The sequence below is a fragment of the Camelus ferus genome, chromosome 7, assembly GCF_009834535.1.
Source record: "Camelus ferus isolate YT-003-E chromosome 7, BCGSAC_Cfer_1.0, whole genome shotgun sequence".
Lineage (NCBI taxonomy): Eukaryota > Metazoa > Chordata > Mammalia > Artiodactyla > Camelidae > Camelus > Camelus ferus.
Window position 1 is genome coordinate 24872700 of NC_045702.1, and position 20444 is coordinate 24893143.

Genomic DNA, 20444 nt, shown 5'->3' on the forward strand with positions numbered 1-20444 from the left:
GGAGCATGAGAGGATGAGAAGTATCTGAGGAGGCGTTATGCATCAGCTCCCCTCTCTGGCTTTCCTGTGTCCCCTGGGAGGCCGTCATGAGACAGGTCTTATCTTGTGTGTGTGAGCTGGACACTGATTGAATTGAATCTGGATTTCCTTCCCATCTGGATTATTTTATGTCTCTGAATTAGGCTGTTGACCTCCAGTCTCACTTCTCAGTTCCCTCCTCCATCACCCATACTGCAGCTAAAGTGATCCCATTAAACACGGCTCTGCCCCTACCCGCCTCGCCGCCCTCAGGGAATGAAAATTTCTGTAATGGACTCTTGGCTCACCTCACCCGTCCCACTGTTGTCTCACCGTCATCTCTCCTCGCACAGGACAGCCACACTGTTCCAGCGATGCTCAGTTCCTTGCATGTCTCAGGGGGGCCACGCGCACTCAGTGCTTTTACGTCTGGTGTGCCCTCTACCGGAACATCCTTTCTTTCCTCAGTAGCCAGCCACCCCCCCCAAAAACAAGCACAGGTGCCCCTTCTGGGAAGCACTGCTGATGCCCCTGCTTTAGCCTGTTCCGCATGCTTTCCTAAGACTCTGCGTCGCTTCTGCCTTTGTACCCAGTGATCAGTTTTTATTACGGCTACTTATATGAGTGAATCCTTCCTAGATTCTGAGCTTCTTACGGCAAGAGCTACCTTTTATTTCTGTATCCTCATATCCTAGCGCAGTGCTTAACACAGAGCATCAATACATGCTTGTGGAGGAAGGTAGAGAGGAAAAACAAGGGATAGAAATAATGGTTGGGTAATTTTATATTTCAGGTATTATCAAGAAATTATGCAACATAGATAAAGTCATTTCAAATTCTTGAATATCTTCGTTCTAGGAAAGATGAGTACTACTATAAGGAAGCCATAATAGTCATACTTCTGCAGGGTGATTCTTTAAACTAAACGTATTCCTTTAGCAAGTTGCTTTATCTTGAATCCAGCTTCCTCACTGGACACTGTGTTCCTTATGTGTCTGATTGTTATTCTTACCAACCAGCGTGGACCAGGGGGCACAGGAGTGTCTGGAGGAGCTAGAGGCCTCTGAGGTGCTAATGGACAGGGAAGATGGGTGGCACCTGCCTTCCTTATTTAAGGCTGGACCTTCTACAGGGTTTCCTACTTGTTCTTGATCTGCCGCTCTGTTCCCTATAAACTATTTTAAATTCTTGTTGCAAATATTTATACAATGTCTATTCTTCATTATGCTTTTACACCCCCGACTTCTGGTCTCATGTCTAGCATTGTCTCTAAACATTTTTTGAATCATAGTGAGGCCAAAGGTAGATCAAGTCCTGCCATATAAAGTGACTCTGGGGCCAGCTGATGACCATTGCCCCCTGTCATGGAGCAGAGCACTCTAAGAATTTCCTTAAATCTCACCAAATAAGGAGATGGGGAAATTTTGTTCACAAGAATTCCTAGGAGGGAGGAAGATTTGTTTTTGTTTTCTGGTGTTTTTTTTTTTTTTTTGGAAGTGGGGTAAATAATTTGATAAATTTTGAGGTAGAATCTGAGACCCAGAAAGGTCCTGAGTATAGGAAGAATTGCTCTATGCCAGGAAAATGGGCGTTTTTGAGTATTTCTAGGAGAGAGGGAGGGAGGAAACAGTTGGAAGGCAACGAGGTGCAGTGTGGCTTCTTTAATTGTATTACTAAATAAATGAAGTATTAAGTGTAAGAAGATTCGTTCTGGTCAGAGGAGAGGGAACAAGAGCAGTGACTGGACCTTAATGTCCAGACTGATGCAGGGCAGCACACAAAGATGCAAGACCAGAAGGTTGAAGGGAGGATGGAAAAGCTGGCCACAAGAGCTTGTGGGTTCACAAGAAATCAAGGCACGGCTTTGTGTGGGCCGTACGTTTTAGACTTGGGGTTCTGAACCCTTGTTCACCCCAGCTGATATGCCAGTTAATCTCACCAATGCCCAGGCTAAGATTTAGAGGAAATGGACACTTTAGCTAATATGAGGAAATTTTAAATCAGTTTTGACCAAAGTGTTATACAGGGCAAGAAAAACACCACCACAGACTGGGACAACTACACTTGACATCAATCCCAGTCCATTATATAGTCTCATTAGTCCAGTCTTTAAAAATATTGGCTAACAGTGACTTTTGGGCTGCTTCTAACCTGTTATAGTAAACTTTAAAATCTTTGTTATTCTAATACATAATCATTTTAATCACCTTTCTGTATATAATGCCATACTAAATATCATAGAAAACAATTAAGATAGACTTTATAGTTAGTCTTCTGTTGTAAATACTTATCAAGGTCTGTTCCTTTTTATGCCTGTCTCCTCCCCTCACCATGCCTTGCATTGCCTCCAGTATTCAGGAGTCAGTGTTGATTTCATGAAACTTGGAGTAACTTATTCTACAGTTTTTTTTATTACTGGGGAAAAATAGCTTGTAATTAATCCCTGAGGCTAAATAAAGCCAGAGTTTTTTTCAAATGTTAACACTAACAACCAGAACCATGATGCAGATTTTAAGATCCAGATTTAGGACGAGAACATGTAGGTATGTAAAGAGATTATTTACTTCCCTGTAATTGGGAAATAACTTTGGAGAATAAAATTTTATGGTTTGGTTTTAGTTTAACTTCATTTTATCTAACTATTATGTCATGTACTGAGCTAATATTTTATTTTTTATCTTCTCATCCTGAATATAGAATTTCTCTGAGTAATGAGTCATATTATTTTAAGTTAGTCCAATCAAGGCACTGAACTAATCAGTTGTTATGAATTTGATATTAAGCCTTCATTCTCCTTAAAAGTCTTAATCTAAAGATTTTTGAAGCATTAATTAAATAATTTGCAAATTAATCCATCAAACATGGTCATCCACAGGTTGTCAAATGTTAAAACCTCACAAGTAGACAAAGGTGAAGAAATTCGGGTCAAGAAATTTGAATGAAAAATCATAAGCCAGTTTCTAATATAGCCTGGGTGCTCCTTACCCAAACTGTGTAAGGAGACCATTTGAATTTCTGCAAGAGGTTTCCCCTAGAGTCAAGGCCATTTATTTCCTTGCGTCTCTTTGATTCGCCCACCACTTGTCACAATCACAGGCTACAAAACTGCAATCTGCCTTAGCTGTGTCTGTTAATTTTTTTTCTCCTTACTCAGGTGGCCAACAGCTAATGGGATAGAAAAATGCAACCAGCTCTGGGGCTCTCTGAGCACCACAGTACACAGGCACGTGCTCTGTGGATGAACAAAGCCCCTTTGCTGGGCAAAAGAAAAGTTGATCAGTACCCAGTAGCTTTGGAGGGGTTATGTGGTTCTTAATTTGTGCCTTTAGGGACTAGAGTATTAATTTAGGAGAAAGAAAAGGCCTCCTCTTACAGCACAGTCATTTCTTCTATTTTATGGAGGCTTGCCGCGCTCAAGGTTTTTGTTGTCTCTCCACCTTCCCTTCCTTGAAATGTGTCTTCCTGCTGTTCTTCTGTCTCTCTCCTCCAGAGTCTATGCTGCCTCATTTGTTGGCAGCTAAATGGAATTTATTATGCTCCTGCTTTCTGAAGCAGTTTTAAGAACATGATTGTTGTACATCTCTTATTACAGCCAAAGCATTCAAAGAAAAAAAGGAATAGAAAAGAGAAATAAGCAAAGTTGACATTTTCCTGCATCAGAGTTTAAAAAAAAAACAAGAAACCCACCTTAAGGCCTGAAATCAAAGAAGCTTAGACTTGAAGACCAAGTTATTAGTGTTGGCAGAAATAAATCCAAATATAAAAACTGCTTTGCCAAACAGATTTTTTTTATATCTTTTCAGTGCTTATGCTAGGGAACTCAGACTTCAAATCTAGGAATCTTTGATTATATCACTCAGTTTCCTTTAATCTGGTTTACTCCTGGTTAGTCTTCAGGTTTTAGCTTATGTACTGTTTTCATTTCACCAGTTAAACCCTTCATAGCAACCTTTAGTTACCTATTTACCTGCACCATCAAGCATAATCACCCTTTATTTTAATTACTTTTTAAAAAATCTTTCCATCCCGTTAGACTTAAGAATTTTTGAAATCAGGATAGTATTTTATCTAGCACACTGTCCAATATATAGTAAACACAATAAATATTTGTTGATTGAATAAATACAGAACTACATGAGAAATTTATCTTATAATCTTTTGGAAGAAATAGAATTAACAAACATTATGATAAATATATATGTAACAATTTGTATCCAAATTGCATTTCCCTGAGTGATTGAAATAGAGATACTATATACTTTGTGTGTGTGCATGTGTTTGTTTTTACAAGTACAATAGGACTTCAGATAATAGTGATTTCAGTGATTTGAAACCATAGTGTTAGGAATCTATATGGAGAAGGTAGGATTTAAGTTAAAAATTGAGGAGTGGGAAGGATATGAATGTTGAGTATATTTAGAAAAAAATCCAAGGTATGACTATATCCTCTTACCTTAGATGGGGCTAAAAACATGGAAGGAAGGTAGAATTAAGTCAATACAACAGTTGAAAAAACACAATCAAGTAGATGAAGTAAGCATTTCATTAAAAGGCTGTTATACTGAGATTATTACAAATGAAATAGTTTACCAGCTTGCAGAGCTAAAGGTATTGTCCACATTACTGGAAGAAAGGAAATTACACTTAATAGAGCCACCCTCAGAAAGCCTGCATACAAAGATTGCCCTTAGACTTTAGAATATTGCAAAATGAAACAGCCTAAGATTGCTTATTCCTTAAAACTTTTAAAAAGAGCTTTGCAACAAACATTAGATCTCAGTAACACTCTGAGGCCTACCACAGACAAGGCTGTATCCATTCAAAAACAATGTTTTAAAAATTTCTAAGTGATAATTAAATGATAAAATATTTTCTTACTATTTTCCTACTATAATCCTTAATAAATTTTATTAATTCTGTCAGTCTGCTAGTGAACTCTACATTATTTAATATTAGATTTATGCTCTGAAAATATAAATTAATCATAGGGCTGCAGTTTCTCATTTGCTGGATTGAAACTAGACCCTGAGGATCTAAAGTTTCTGATGAAGATTCCTGGCTCTGCACAACGTTCATTTTAGCTTTGATCAGAAAATGATGCCATTACTTTGAACACATATCATGTATAGTTGTTGCTAAATGGTAGCTTTGCAGTTTTCAATGTAATTTAGCTAATATGAAATGTAAAAATTTAAAGGTAAATTGAGACTAAAGGTTTCTCATAAGGCTGTCATACTAAATGCAGCCTTATTTCTCTGTTTGGCTACTCTAACTCCTGATGATTTGTTCCAATACATCGGCTTCTATTTAAACTTTAATTATATCAAATCTAAGATTTAAATGGTTACAAGTATGTGGCGATTATAAATTGGACTGCAGGTCTCCAAAGCAATTACCAATCAGCCTACAAATAATACAGCATTTGGCCAGTTCGTGGTCGTGAGCAACGTACCCTCCTTTCTGATAGATTATAATCTGGGAAAGAAACTGAGCAGCTTTATACCTTAAAGTAGAAGGGAAAATAGTGAGTTTTCACTATAATATTTCTAGGTCGATGAATCTTCTCCTGAAGTCTCAGTAGGAGGGAACAAAAACCGTGGCAAACACAGTCTTAGTCACTGTTAAAGATTGTACTGGGGTCCCTGAGCCAGCAGAGCTTACTCCACTTCCTGTCTCTCAATTCTTAGCCTGGGAGTCCTCAGAGGAGCTTCAGGGCAAGTGAACACCATCTTGGACCCTCAGGTTGAGAGGCAGGCTAGGTTGGGAGGCACCAAGCCAGATTTGGAAATAGGAAGTGAAAATCTTAGCCATCACCAGGGAGGCAGGGACCACAGCCCCGCTAAGGTAGCTAAACACAGCTATTTCACTATGGACATCTGCTTTGTGAAGAACTGTGAACTTGTTATAGATTTATTTTTTGCAGAAAACAAAACCATAATTAAAAGAGTCCCGTTTTGCCTTATCTGTAGGTCTAATGCTTTGAGGATTGTAGCAAGTGTTCCACAAAGGTTGTCCTCAATTGGCAAAGCATGATCAAGACACATTCATACAACTCAATATGATTGAACTAAATAAGTTGTTTTTAGCATTCTAAATAGCATACTTTTTTTTTTCCCCAAGGTGGGTAATGAGTTATTTCATAAACCCGTCAAATTCTCCATCATACTAGTTAGGGAAAATTAGTAGCAAATTCTGAATCCTGAGGATTCAGGATTATTTGCATGTTTATAACCTGAAGCTCTCTCGTATTTTTTTTTCCTAAAATGTTTTACTTTCCCATGGCCTTAAAATTCTTCAATCAATTTGTGATATTCATAAAGCTCATGATAGTAAGGTTAACTTACAGTAGAAGAAACAAAATTACTTTTGAACCTTTAACTGATAATTATAAACATAATATTATTTTTAAGTGTTCAGCTCCAAAGATGTGGAGAAGATTTGATGGCAAAATAATTGAGATGGATACACAGTTCACCATCAGAGCCAGAGAGCTGCAAAGCATCTATGAATGCATTATGCTGAAAAACATCTCTCAAGATGAGAGGCTGGATGTACTCTTAACGCTTAAACATACTGTAAAGGTATGTCAACTTTCTCTTAGTTTGGGGGTATCATAACCACTGTCAATAAAAAGAATTGAATACTAAAATGAGATGTTTTGTATTAAGTAATTATAAAGATATTAATAAATGTTTATATGTATGAATTTTATTTTGTCAACAACTATATTGTTTGGGTATAATTTGGGGAGATATGATTTATGCATTAATGTTTATCTAAAAATTTTCAAACTATATATTATGACACACAAATATAGCACAATGAAAATTCCCCATGTAAATATATCCTCAGCTTTGCAATGAATGCAGATATATATATAGCATGAAATTAATGCTCAACTTAGTTCAATACAATAGCAATTACTGTCTATATATTTTGACAAAATTTTATTTTTAGCAATTTTAAAGCAGCATTAGTGTAAGTATTTTTATCTCTTTTCCCTCATCATTAGTTAGTTTAAGATGCAATAAGTAGTTGAGCAAATGGTTCTTATTGGAAGGTAAGTCGGTCTCCATGGGTCTCTCACATTTCTGCCCCGTCTTGAGAGCAGAGACATGGACTTAATTAAGCATTGATGACCTTTGCTCTGGACTGCCTTTTCAAGGATGTTTGTCTAGTGACTATGCCTTTGAAGATAGACATAGTTAAGAAGAGAGGGAGAAGCAGAAGTTCCAGAGGTAGGAAATAAGAATATCTGCAGATGTCAGTAAAAAGAACAGATTGGAAAAAAAGAGAGTGCAGGACCATTAGCTGGTTAATGAAAAAAGTCAAAGGATGGACTCAAAAAAGATAAGTTATGCATTGCTTAATACACTAATATATCCATCTATGCATTTATTTAACAATATTTTGATGGAAGTTAAGGCCTTTGAGCATAACTTGAATTCTGGCTCTACTCATTATGGCTGCACAACCTTAGATAAGTTATTTAATATTTCTGAAAACCAGTTTTATCATTTGTAAAATTACTTGCTTTGAGGACATAAAGATATGTATATATAAATATATATATGTATATGCACACACATATATATATAAATATAAATAAAAATATAATTTATACATCTCAATGTTTACAAATAGGGAGTCCTCAGTAAATAATGGGTAATATTTTTATGACAATTATTAATACCAGTGAATCTGAAACTCGAGTATACACCAGAGTCATCTGGAGAGCTTGAAAGAGAGAGAGAGACAGAGAGAGAAACAGGAGGGGAGAAAGGGAGACAATATGAGGCTAAATGAGTTAAGAATGGTATCTAAGGCTCCATTTCTGAGCAGCTAAATTAGAATCTCAAGTGTGAGGGCAGTGTTAAAATCTTTTAAAATCTCCTCAGGTCATTCTAATGTGCCTTCAGGGTCAAAAACCACTGATGTAGACTCTTGTATTAGCTATGTCAAGTGTGTATTACAAAGAACAGAAGAGCACTATTTTACAGTTACTGACTTTCCCTTCTGACTTCTTTATTCAAACGATGTTTCTTATAGTCCCTTCTTGAGCAGTTGGAACAGCTTCCATTTTATTACTTTTAAATCCTCTACCTTAATGACTTCAGCTCTTACCTGGGCTTTCTTATTCAACAGCATTTATTTCTATTACTTTATTACAAACTATTGTGAATTATATAAAAATGCAGAAAAAACATATAAAATTTATATGTACAGTCTAGCAAATATAAAACCACCAACATGTGACCACTCTCTGGCTTAAAAACAGGACATTGCCAACATCCTCCTTTCTCTTCATATTCATAATTCACCCTCTGGTCCCCTAAAAGTGACCACCATACTGGCTCTCATGGTCATCATTTCCTTGATTTTTCTTCATAATTTTACCACCTCTGTATACATTTCTAAATAATATAGTATTGTGTTGCTTATTTTTAGATCTTATTTAAATGGAATGATACTGTATTTTTTTTGTGCCTTGATTTGCTCAACATTAATTTGTAAGATTTAAGCCTATTATTGTATATAGCTGTAGTTCATTCATTTCCATATATTAGATAATATACTATTATATGAATAAGTTATCACTTATTTATGTAATCAGTTTATTTATGGATATTTGGTTGTTTCTGATTTCGAGCTTCTGTGAACAATGACTGCATGCACATTTCTCCAAAGCACTCAAGAGTAGAATTGCTGGATTGTAACTTATGCATATCTTAAACTCTACTAGATAATGTCAAATTTTTTTCCAAATTAGTTGTACCAATTTATACTTCTATCATTAGTGTTTCATTACTTTTGGAATTTTCAGTTTGGGTGGTAATTTCAACTTAGTGATATTTAAAATTCTATACCGACTATGTTTGTGTTTTGGACAGGAACATGCATGTAAACTGACTCAGGAAATTCTAGAATTGATTGACAGGGAGGTTGACCTTATGATGAGAGGAGTCAAACATCATAACCTTGAAGGACTCAGGAAAAGGATTGCAACACTCTTCTTTCATTACATCAGAACACCTTTGTTTAATCCAGAAGTTGCAAGACACCTTAAGGTACCACTCTACTTTTTTTTTCCTGTATTACTTTATCAGAATTTTAAAATGTGCTAGAGTAAGTTGAAGTATATTCAAATTTTGCTTTAATGCTTTACTAGGGGTCCACATGGAAGACCATCTTATTGGTAAAATTGCCTTTGAATGATATTTTTTATGTTGATAAATTAGTCATTTAACTTTGTCTGTCCGTGTTTCCAACCTTGAATTCTCTCCTGCTCTCTGAAGCAAATTTCCAGTTGGAAACTGTGCCGTTTGAATGCATCGTAATTTCTCACACCTTCATGCTTTTGCACATACTGCAGCTTCTACCTGGAATGCTGTCCCCTTCTTCAACCAGCCAACTCTTCTTGATTTTCTAAGACACAACTCACATGTACCCTCTTTCATTAGGCCTCAGAGAGAGTTAAACTCTTCATTTCTGAGATTCTACATGTACCTATTTGTGTCCTTTTATACTACTTACCACATAGTTACAGTTATTACTGAACAGATCCATGTAGATACCCTGTGAGAACTTCAAATGTGACATGTATGTGAATTAAACTGCCTTTTCCACCTCCAATATGCTTAGGCTTCTGTAAGCAATTTTCTCTCTATAAAGCCAAGATAAGTGTGTTATTGCCTTCTTACTTTGCAAAACTATTTAAAATACTTTTAATAACGTTTTTTGGGGGGTTTACTAAAGAACTTGAAATAGTGTTTTATTCCAATGATTATTTTTAGAGTAGTAATCTATTTAAGAAGCTGATTTAACATCTATTTTGCTTTTTTTAAGCATAAACAATATCAATATTTAGTAAAAGTTTTTAGAAAAATTAAAGTTGTTGAATTTTTATTCTTTCTTTTTAAAATTTAATTGTTTTGCAGGAGAATATTAAAATACAACAAAAGTTCAAGAGAAAAGTTGCCCACTGAATTATTTCTTATTTGCATCAATGTTTTATTTTTCCAAGATACCTTTTGGTCCTCAATAGGCTTAGTTTATATATACTTGGAGTAGTATAATAGAATTTAATATTTTACACATTCACATAATGTTATACCATTTATTCACTTTTTAAATTTACCTTTGATAAAATTCAGTCTTTCTGGTGAGTTCTGACAAATGCAGAGTCATGTAGTCAATGGCCAACAGAGCAATTAAGATAAAAAATGATCTTATCACTTCCCCTAAATTCCCTCATCCTGCTACTTGTAATCAACCCTTCCAGTGGCTGCCTAACCCTTGACAAACCCTGATCTGCATTTTATTTCTGTACTTAACCTAACTCAGAGTGTCATAGAAATGGAACTGTGCTCCGTGCACAAGCACACCAGGTTTTATTGTACTTCGCTTTATATCACTTTGCAGATACTGTGTTTTTACTAGCTGAAGGCTGTGGCAACCGTATCAAGAAAGTCTGTTTGCACCATTTTTCCAACAGCATTTGCTCACTTCATGTCTGTGTGTCACATTTTGGTAATTCTCGGAATATTTCAAAAATTTTCATTATAATTATATTTGTTATGGTGATCTGTGATCATTGATCTTTGAAGTTACTATGGTAATTGTTTTGGGGCATCATGAACCTCACTCATATAAGATGGAGATCTTAACTGATAAATATAGATATGTTCTGACTGCTCCACCAACCATCTCTTTCCTTCTCCTCCAGCCTCTCTATTCCCTGAGACACAACATTATTGAAATTAGGCCAATTAAAAACCGTACAACAACCTCTAAGTGTTCAAGTGAAAGCGTTGTACACCTCTCCCTTTAAGTCACAAGCTAGAAATGATTAAACTTAGTGAGGAGGTCATGTCCAAAGCTGAGCTAAGCCAAAAGTTAGGCCTCTTGCACCAGTTAGCCAACTTGTGAATGCAAAGGAAAAGTTCTTGAAGGAAATTAAAAGTGCTCCTGCAGTGCACACATGAGAGATAAGAAAGTGAAACAGCCTTACTGTTAATATGGAGAAGGTTTGAGTTGTCTGGATAGAAGATCAAACCAGCCACAATATTCCCTTAAGTGAAGCTTGGTCCAGAGCAAGGCCCTAACTCTCTTTAGTTTTATAAAGGCTGAGAGAGGTGAAGAAGCTGCAGAAGAGAACTTTGAAGCTAGCAGAGGTTGGCTCATGAGGTTTAGGGAAAGAAGCCGTCTCCATAATATTAAAGTGCAAGGTGTGATAGCAAGTTCTGATGTAGAAGGCTGCAGCGAGTTATCCAGAAGATCCAGCCAAGATAATCAATGAAGGTGGCTACACTAAATGACAGATTTTCTGTGTAGATGAAATGACCTTGTATTGGAAGAAGAGACTTTTACAGCTAGAGAGAAGCAGTCAATGCCTGGCTTCAAAGCCTCAAAGGACAGGCTGACTCTCTTGTTTGGGGACTAATGCAGCTGGTGACTTTAAGATGAAGCCAGTGCTCATGTACTATTCTGAAAAATTCTAGGGCCCTTAAAAATTATGCCCAACCTACTCTGCCTGTGCTTTATAAATGGAACAGCAAAGTCTGCATGACAGCACATCTCTTTCCAACCATGGCTTAGTGCATATTTTAAGCCCACATGTGGAAACCTACTTCTCAGAAAAAAAAATTCCATTCAAATTATTACTGCTTACTGACAATGAACCTGGTCACTCAAAAGCTCTGATGGAGATATACGATGAGATGAATGTTGTTTTCATACCTGTTAACACAACATTGTTCTGCAGCCTGTGGATTAAGCAGTAATTTTGACTTTCAAGTCGTATTATTTAAGAAATACATTTCGTGAAGAGGTATGGCCAAGATAGCAGAGTAGGAAGATCCTGAGCTCACCTCTTCCCACCAAAATTACAGCTGTTTACAGAGCAGCGATCTATGAGAACAACCTGAAGATAATCAAAAAAGATTTTCCACCACTAAAGATAATAAAGAAGGAATCACAATGAGGTGGGTAGGAGGGGCCGAGACGTAGTATAGTCAAGATCCACACCCCCGGGTAGATGATCCACAAAATGGGAGGGTGATCACGATTGCAGAGGTGCTTCCCAAAGGGTGAGGGGTCTGAACCCAGTCAGGCTCCCCAGCCCGGGAGTTCTGCATCAGGAGGACGTGTCCCCAGAATGTCTGGCTTTGAAGGCCACCAGGGCTGGCATATGGAAAAGCTGGAGGGCTGCACTGTAGGAAACAGAAACTTTGCTCTTAAAGGGTGTGCACAAAATCTCACAGCTACCCCGAACTTCAGCAACCAGCACTCTGATCAGCTGTCAGCCATCAAGGAGAGCAAGACCTCCGCCAGGAAAAAAGGAGGCTTAGGTGAAGCTTAGCATTTTCTAGCAATAAAGTATTTTAAAATTAAGGTATGTACATTTTTTGAGAGATAATGCTGTTGCACGTTTAGCAGACTACAGAGTAGCATAAATGTAAGTTTTATTTGCACTGGGAAACAAAAAAATCAACGTGACTTGCTTTATTGTGATATTCACTTTATTGGTGTGGAATTGAACCCGCGATATCTCCAAGGTGTGCCTGTAGTCTTTTTTTTTTTTTTTTTTTTTTGGTTTCCTTCATTTAACTTACTGCATTTGATATTCACTCATTTTATTTAGTGTTTCATTAGTTTGTTGTTACAAATGAATAATATTTTTATGATCTGGATGTACCAGAGTATTTATAGTTGTAGGACATTGGGTTATTTAGAGCTTTGGGCTTTTGTGAATAAAGTCACTGCAAACTCTCAATTGTGAGTTTTTGTGTAAATTGGTTGTTTTGGGTTAAATATCTAGGAAGTAGGATCGTTGAGTCATATGGTAAATGCACATTTACCTTTATAAGAGACTGCCAGAAATTTTCCCAAGTTGCTTGTACCATGTTGCACCCCCATCTGCAGTGTATGAGAGTTCCAGGTGCTTTGCATCCTTGTCAGTACTTGGTATTGTCAGTTTTTATTTTAATTTTGGAATTCTAATAGGTGTGCTGTAGTATCCCATTATATTTTAATCTGAATTTTCCTAATGAGTAATTAAGCATCTTTTCATGCATTTTTTGGCATCTGTATATCTTTTTGGTGAAGTGTCTGGACATATCTTTTGCCACCTCCTATTTCTTCAGTTGAGTTGTTTATATTCTGATTATTGAATTTTGAAAATTCTTTGTATATTTTGCACATAAGTCCTTTGTAAAATACGTGATTTACACATATTTTCTCAGTCTGTGGCTTGCCTTTTCATTCTCTTAACAGCATTTCTAACTGAGCAGAAGTTTTTTATTTTGATACAGTTCAATTTATTCATTTGTAAAATGGATCATGCTTGTTATTGCTTGTTTTGTACTTGAGAAAATTTTTGGAAGATTTAATATTGTTAAAATGCCCATATTACCAAAAGTGATCTACAGATTCAGTGCAATCCCTATCAAAATTTCAATGACATTTGTCATAGAGATAGAAAAAAAAAAGGTCCTAAAATTTGTATGGAAACACAAAGGACTCGAAATAGTCAAAGCAATCTTGAGAAAGAAAAACAAAGCTGGAGGCATCATACTTCCTGATTTCAAACTATATTACAAAGCTATAGTAATCAAACCTTTATAGTGTTGGCATAAAAACAGACACATGGATCAATGGAACAGAATAGAGAGCCCAGAAATAAACCCGTACTTATATGGTCAATTAATTTACAACAAAAAGGAGCCAAGAATACACAATGGGGAAAGGACAATCTCTTTAAAAAATGGTCTTGGAAAAACTGGACAGCCACTGGCAAAAAATGAAACTGGTCTCTTATCTCACTCCACATACAAAAATCAACTCAAAATGGATTAAGGATTTAAATGTAAGACCTGAAACTGTAAAACTGTTAGAAGAAAACACAGGGAAAAAGTTTCTTGACATTGGTCTTGGCAGCATCACCAAAAGCAAAGGCAACAAAAGCAAAAAGAGACAAATGGGATTGCCTCAACCTGAAAAGCTTCTGCACAGCAAAGGAAACAATTCAACAAAACAAAAGGTGACCTGTAGGACGGGAGAGAATATTTGCAAAGCATGTATCCGATGAGTTAATATCCAAGACAACAGGTACAACTCAATAGCAAAATAATTTTAATTCAATTTAAAAATGGTCAAAAGAATAAACATTTTCCCAAAAGAGACATACAAATGGCCTTACATGTGAAAAAGCTCATTATTACTAGCCATCAGAGAAATACAAATGAAAACCACAGTGAAATATCATGTCACCAATGTTAAAATGTCTGTTATCAAAAAGACAAAAGATAAGTGTTGGCAAGGAGGGAAAAAAGGACACCTTGTGCACTGTTGGTGGAAATGTAAATTGGTACCACCATTATGGAGGTTCCTCAAAAAATTAAAAATTGAACTATTATATAATTCAGAATTTCACATTTTGAAAATTGATCATTGAGCCAATCCAAATTTATCGTTAAGATGAATAAAATGAGAACAACGCTCGATTTTGTGGGCTTTTATTTATATGTGAATCTAGCTATTGCCTGTAAGAGTAATTAACACAGCATAGCACTAAAGATCAAAAAATCTAAATTCTTCTTAAGAAGTGCCAAAAGTGCTTGTGAGGTTTTCTTACTATTGCAACTCAAAGCCTCTACCCACTCATTTTTTTTTCAGTCAGTTTATTTTCTAGGTGATTTTACCACATATATCTAAAAGTTGATGAATAATAGAGATTTTTAATATTTTGGAAGGGTAAATGAATACTGCTTGAAATTTAAGTTTTGTGTAGAGTAGGAAGTTAAGGGGAAAATACGACTTTAAAATTAACTGACTTTTTAATCTCATTCTAAGATGTTAGCCCTCAGTACTTCTGTCAGTTAGCATTTGGCCTGGCTATTATACTTTCTTTTCTTTTCTTTTTTTTTTTTTTTTTTTACTATTTAGGTCCCTCAAGACCCATTGAAGTTTTATAAGAAGATTTACTTTTGCCATAGTTGCCAGCTCTATTTGCCTTCTACAGAGTTCTCTGTATCATCCACCTCACACCGCATTTACCGGTGTCGTCACTGCATTAACCTTGACAATGAGACTCGAAAGCGAGAATCATTTTTGAAGTACAAATGTTTACTTCAACGACTCTACTATTCAGAAGCTGATTATGAAGATGATTCTAAAATTGCTTTCCTGATGCAGGTATGATCTGTAGACATGGCCAATCATGGATGAAGTTTATCCATTGATTTTACAGAAAAGATTTCTCCTTTCCCACCCAAACCTTTCAAAGTAATGGTTCTTCGTTCTGTGTTTATTCTTTGTGACGCTGGCCCCTCTGGCAATTCTAAGTTTATATATGCAGACCTCCTGATAAAAAGTCATTTCAAGAGCTTTAGCTAGTCTGGTTTAAATTCTGAAAACAGTTTCTAAACAGTTATTTCCCTCTTTATTTTTTTCATTAAAACAACAAAGTTTTTTAATAACACCAAGTGAATTGCTTATTCTTTATTAAGTCTTAATTTCCTAACTTGTAAAATGGGAAGAAAATGACCTGTGATAACCCTGAGGACAAGATGATAGTTACTAATGAATTTTGAAAGGTACTTAATACCATGTAAATATAAAATCAAATTAGCATACTGGAAGAAGTATACACAGCTGAGTCTGGGTTAAAGATGCAGTCATGACTGAGATTGGTAACATAGTTTGGGCAGAATGAACAGAGATTTGGTGAAAAATAAGGAACTGTGTGCACTGAAAACCTCATGAATAAGGTGTATACTCAGTATGAATTGTTTTCTCAGTAATACAATAATCTTGAGGAAATTTTTTTAACATTTTTATTGATTTATAATCATTTTACAATGTTGTGTCAAATTCCAGTGTAGAGCACATTTTTTCAGTTATACATGAACATATATATATTCATTGTCACATTTTTTTCTCTGTGAGCTACCATAAGATCTTGTATATATTTCCCTGTGCTATACAATATAATCTTGTTTATCTATTCTACAATTTTGAAATCCCAGTCTATCCCTTCCCATCCCCACCCCCTTGAAGAAATTTTACATTTAGAAGAAAACATTCTTTTTCACAAATGTCTTGACATCCAGCTGGAAGATATTCAGTACCTGACGGAGAACATCTGGGCATCCCAGTCGGCGCTCAGTGCCAGGAACGATCTCAACGATCTGGTCATGGTCAGATGGGATAAGTCCTTGGAATGGTCGCCCTGGAACTGCATTCTTCTTACCAAAGATGAAGGCGCAACTCATCTCAAGCTGCAGAGTATGGAAGAGGTAGGAAACTTTATTTGGGACCCTAATTTGATCATTGGAATTATTAGAGATAACTTGAGTGCCGTGCATAATTTAAATACTTCCATTAGATTAAGAAACAGAGAACCTGTGGATAACTTACATAACAAAATACCAGGGATGGTATGTATGGCAGAGATTAAAATTAAAAGGACACTAAGGCACACAAAAGGTGAAGATAAGATATCTGAAAGTCTTACAAGTACCTAACGTGATACCACATCCTCCTAATGACAGCAAGTTCAAGCACATTAGTTCCATAGTAAATTCCACAAGAGCAGGGATATTGTAACACCTGACAACAGTGTCACAGACTAGTGATTTAATAAGTATTTGTTGAATGAATAAATGAATATTATCACTAGGTAGGTAATAGGGAAACTAGAATCTGGCCATCTTTGATTAATCATCAGAAAAGCACACTAAGTTCTCAAATAAATTGTGTTCATAATTTTGTGCTCTAACTGGCAATCATACTGATGGGGTAGGGTTCTGAGGCTCCGTTTTTCATTTGCTTCCAGCTACCTTGGAGTGGGGAAAGCACTGCAAAAATTAAATACCATTTAATTTCAGTACCTTGCAAGATGCAATCTGTATGACATTTTGATGAACAGAATTGAGGGGCCCTTGATGCGTTCCCAGAGAGCTCCGTTTATACTAAGCAAACCTGTGATCCCTGCAGCTGATGCTGTTCTCTGCCTTCCGTTTTTTAAACTGCTGTACTTTCATTCCATGCAAGATGTCAGCTAAGGGAAAATAAGGAAATGACTTCAAATATAGTAGCCATTTTGAATCATGTTTTTTCCCCGGCCTATGTTCTTATTGGGAAGGGGAAGGTGTGAAGAGGAGAAACTAGCTAAATTTTTAGCTTTTTTGAATAATTTTCTAGTAGAAGCCAGGCTAAGAAAAATTTCACTCTAGGGATTGAAAGAAAGGGCAACAAGAAATTGAAACTATGTTAAATATTATATTTAGTAAACTAAGCTGCCTTATAAATATTTAATCACTGGAAGCATAGCCAATACTAGCAATATCATTTCATCTAGGACCCATAGTGGGATTGAAGTTCATTCCCAAAGCTGATATTCCACTGCTTCTTCAATTAATCCACACAACTCCCTTTGTGTATTTAACCAAATTACTGCAGTATCAAATTAAATGTTCTATTCACATGCATTTCTAATTTCAGGAAGCTGATCTTACTGAATTTTTGTAAACAGAGCTCCATTTACACTAAGCAAGCCTACTATAAGTAAAGAAATGACTTCAAATATAACTGTCATTTCAGACAAACTGAAATAAATTTGCCTTTTTATGGTTTGGGGCTGGTGTGCTGTTTTAAGTATTAATATTCAATCTAGTTAAAGAATAGTTTATTCAGCCTAGTTAAAGAATAGTTTATGTCTTGTGGCAAGTTAAAGCATTTCCAGAGTTTCCTAAGTACATAGAGATATTTGCTTTCTCAGTAAGTAAAAAAAATATGCAAAAGTTAAAATAATCTTGACTCCTTGCAATCACAACACAAATTGTAGGAAAAGCATGGAAAAAGACTTCTGTTCTTTGAACTGTATGTGAGGCAGATCAATTTCTCATGATGTGTATATTGGCCAAAGTAGGACAACAGTGGATTTAAAGTCAGGAGGCCTGACCCAGTATTTTCCCATTTCTGTCACTAACAAACTGCAGGATATTAAAACCTGCCTTCTTGGCTTCATAAATTTTTATAAGGGTTAACTAAAAACGTGGAATCAGTAAGAGGATCAGAGCAGCCCTAGCTTTGAATTCTGGCTCTATCTAGGAGCTGGGAGAAGTTGGGCAAGTTTGTTAATGTCTCAATTGCCTGGTTTTCTCATCTATAAAGGGGATAATGGGTACTGGACATTTTCCCACATTATATTATTCTTTAAGAATTACTTATTGTTCCTTTTATTTATGTTCCATAATGTGCTATTCCCATCTTTAATGATCACTTTTTGGCTTATTTTTGCCCTTTGAAATCTGTAAAGTTCTATATATGTATTATCTAACGTTGTATAACAGAAATGTGTTAGTGTTTCTTGAATGAAATGTGGGCTAAGAAGTGGTGGAATAAAGTTAGATTAGTTCAAAGGATGAGTATTTTGACCTGGTGAATTTGTCTGTAGAGAGGAAACTTTTTTTAATTGAAGTATAGTTAATTTACAGTATTATTTTAGTTTCAGGTGTACAACATAGTGATTCAATATTTGTACTGATTATCCTCCACTTAAAGTTATTATAAAACAATGGCTATATTTACCTATGCTGTACAATATATCCATGTTGCTTACCTATTTGATACACAGTAGTTTGTGTCTCAATGCCATACTCCTGTCTTGCCCTGCACCCACTTTCTTCCCCCCACTGGTAACCATTAGTTTGTTCTCTATATCTGTGAGTCTGTTTCTGTTTTATTATATACATTTGTTTGTTTTATTTTTTAGATTCCACATATAAGTGAAAAGTATTTGTCTTTCTCTGTCTGACTAATTTCCTAAGCATAATACTTACTCTCTAGGTCCACCCATATTGTTGCTAATGGCAGAATTCCATTCTTTTTTTTCATTGCTGAATAATAAACACGTATACACCATAGGGAGGAAACTTAAAGATAAGCCCAGGATACGTCTACATAATGCTTTCTGTAAGAATAAGGAGCCTTTGGCTGCTTTTCTCCAGGGCTTTCTTTACTTGACTTGACATTGTGGAGGGGTATTTAGTCAGGGGATGTCTTAACTTTCAGGAAACAAGTTGTAGAAGTAGGTATCCTTAATATTTGTGATTTGATTGAAAAGAAGAGTCGATTAAGATTAATAAAGAAAATAGATGGCTTTTATTAATTCAATCAGAATTTACTTTTGAATGTGCCACATACTGTGCTTAGTGCTTGGGAAAAAACAAGAAAATCTAATGGACACAATTCTTTATTGTTTTAGTTGCATTTAAGTTTAGCTGCAAATAGCAGAGTCAGCAATTTATAATAACTTAATCAAATAGGGGGTCAGTTGTCTTATGAAACAAGAAGCCCAGAGGTTAGCAGCTGGAGGCTTGTATGGTAGCTTTCCAGTGCTCTCAGAAACCCAGGCTCCCTAATTTCTTCCTCAGCCGTTATTTAACCTTTGGCTTTAATCCTAATGCTTGTGTACTCGTTTGGAGATAAGATAGCTACTTCATCTCCTGCATAATACCCACCTTCTGGATATGGCAAAGCCTAAAGGTACTTAACAGATGAGTCTTCCCACTTCTAAAAAACTTTCTTATAAGCTTTATCTAATGGCTTCTATTAAAAATATATACATATATAAATATATTGTGTATATATAAATATCTATCTATCTGCCAGAAACTTGTCATATGGCCTTCTCTAGCTATAATAAAGGCTAAGAAAACTGAGCATGTCGCAAAATACAGAATCAGGCCCCTATATAAAATCAATCCTCTAAATATAGAATGGAAGAGAGAATGAATATTGAGTTTGGCAACTAGCAGTGTGCCCCTTTCATTAGAAAACAGACTGTCTTACCATGAATAACTGAAAAATTGTGCTGAACACTGGAATTTGACACAACATTGTAAAATGATTATAAATCAATAAAAAATGTTAAAAAAAAAAAGAAAACAGACTGTCTTATAATGTGGCAAAGCTGTGTAACAACGTTCAAAGTGCTGTTATAGCTGTAGAGAGACAAGAAGCCTAAAAATTAATTAAGAGCAGCTAAAAACGGAAAGGCACAAAAACTTAACAGAGGCAAGAAGGTCATTTTCTGTTTGGAAAACAGAAGAGAGATGGTGCAGGAACTCATATCTAAGACAGTAAAAAGGGTGACCAAAGAGAAGTTTGCATTGTCACAACACCATTGTGATCTCTATTTTGAACTCTGGAAAGATGGAGGAAAGGACTAATTTTAGGAAAAAAATCAAGTTGGTAATTATATCAGTATTGACATAGATTTGAAGAGAACCAAGGTGACAAGAGCATTCACACAGAAATACTGGTTGAATATTTGCCTTATGGTGCCAAGAGACACATATATGAAGAAGACCTAGGTTGAATCTTTGAGGAATTTTCCTTATTATCTATGGAAGAGACTC

At 35.8% G+C, this 20444-nt stretch overlaps 1 protein-coding gene across 4 annotated transcripts in view; it reads left to right on the forward strand.

Annotated features, from left to right (window-relative positions):
* Positions 1 to 20444, forward strand: part of IQUB (IQ motif and ubiquitin domain containing) — a 64984-nt gene that overhangs the window by 32209 nt on the left and 12331 nt on the right. For 2 of the 4 annotated variants that reach the window (XR_004321353.1, XM_006189162.3), the window contains exons 9-12: positions 6429 to 6599; positions 8910 to 9086; positions 14965 to 15213; positions 16131 to 16316. Coding sequence is in view for 3 of the 4 variants with exons in the window: in XM_006189162.3 (XP_006189224.2) it covers positions 6429 to 6599; positions 8910 to 9086; positions 14965 to 15213; positions 16131 to 16316 (783 nt within the window). In the remaining variant the exon portion in view is untranslated. Of the gene's footprint in view, positions 1 to 6428; positions 6600 to 8909; positions 9087 to 14964; positions 15214 to 16130; positions 20348 to 20444 lie in introns of those variants that run through there. The other 2 variants (XM_032483592.1, XM_032483593.1) reach the window with 1 other exon arrangement.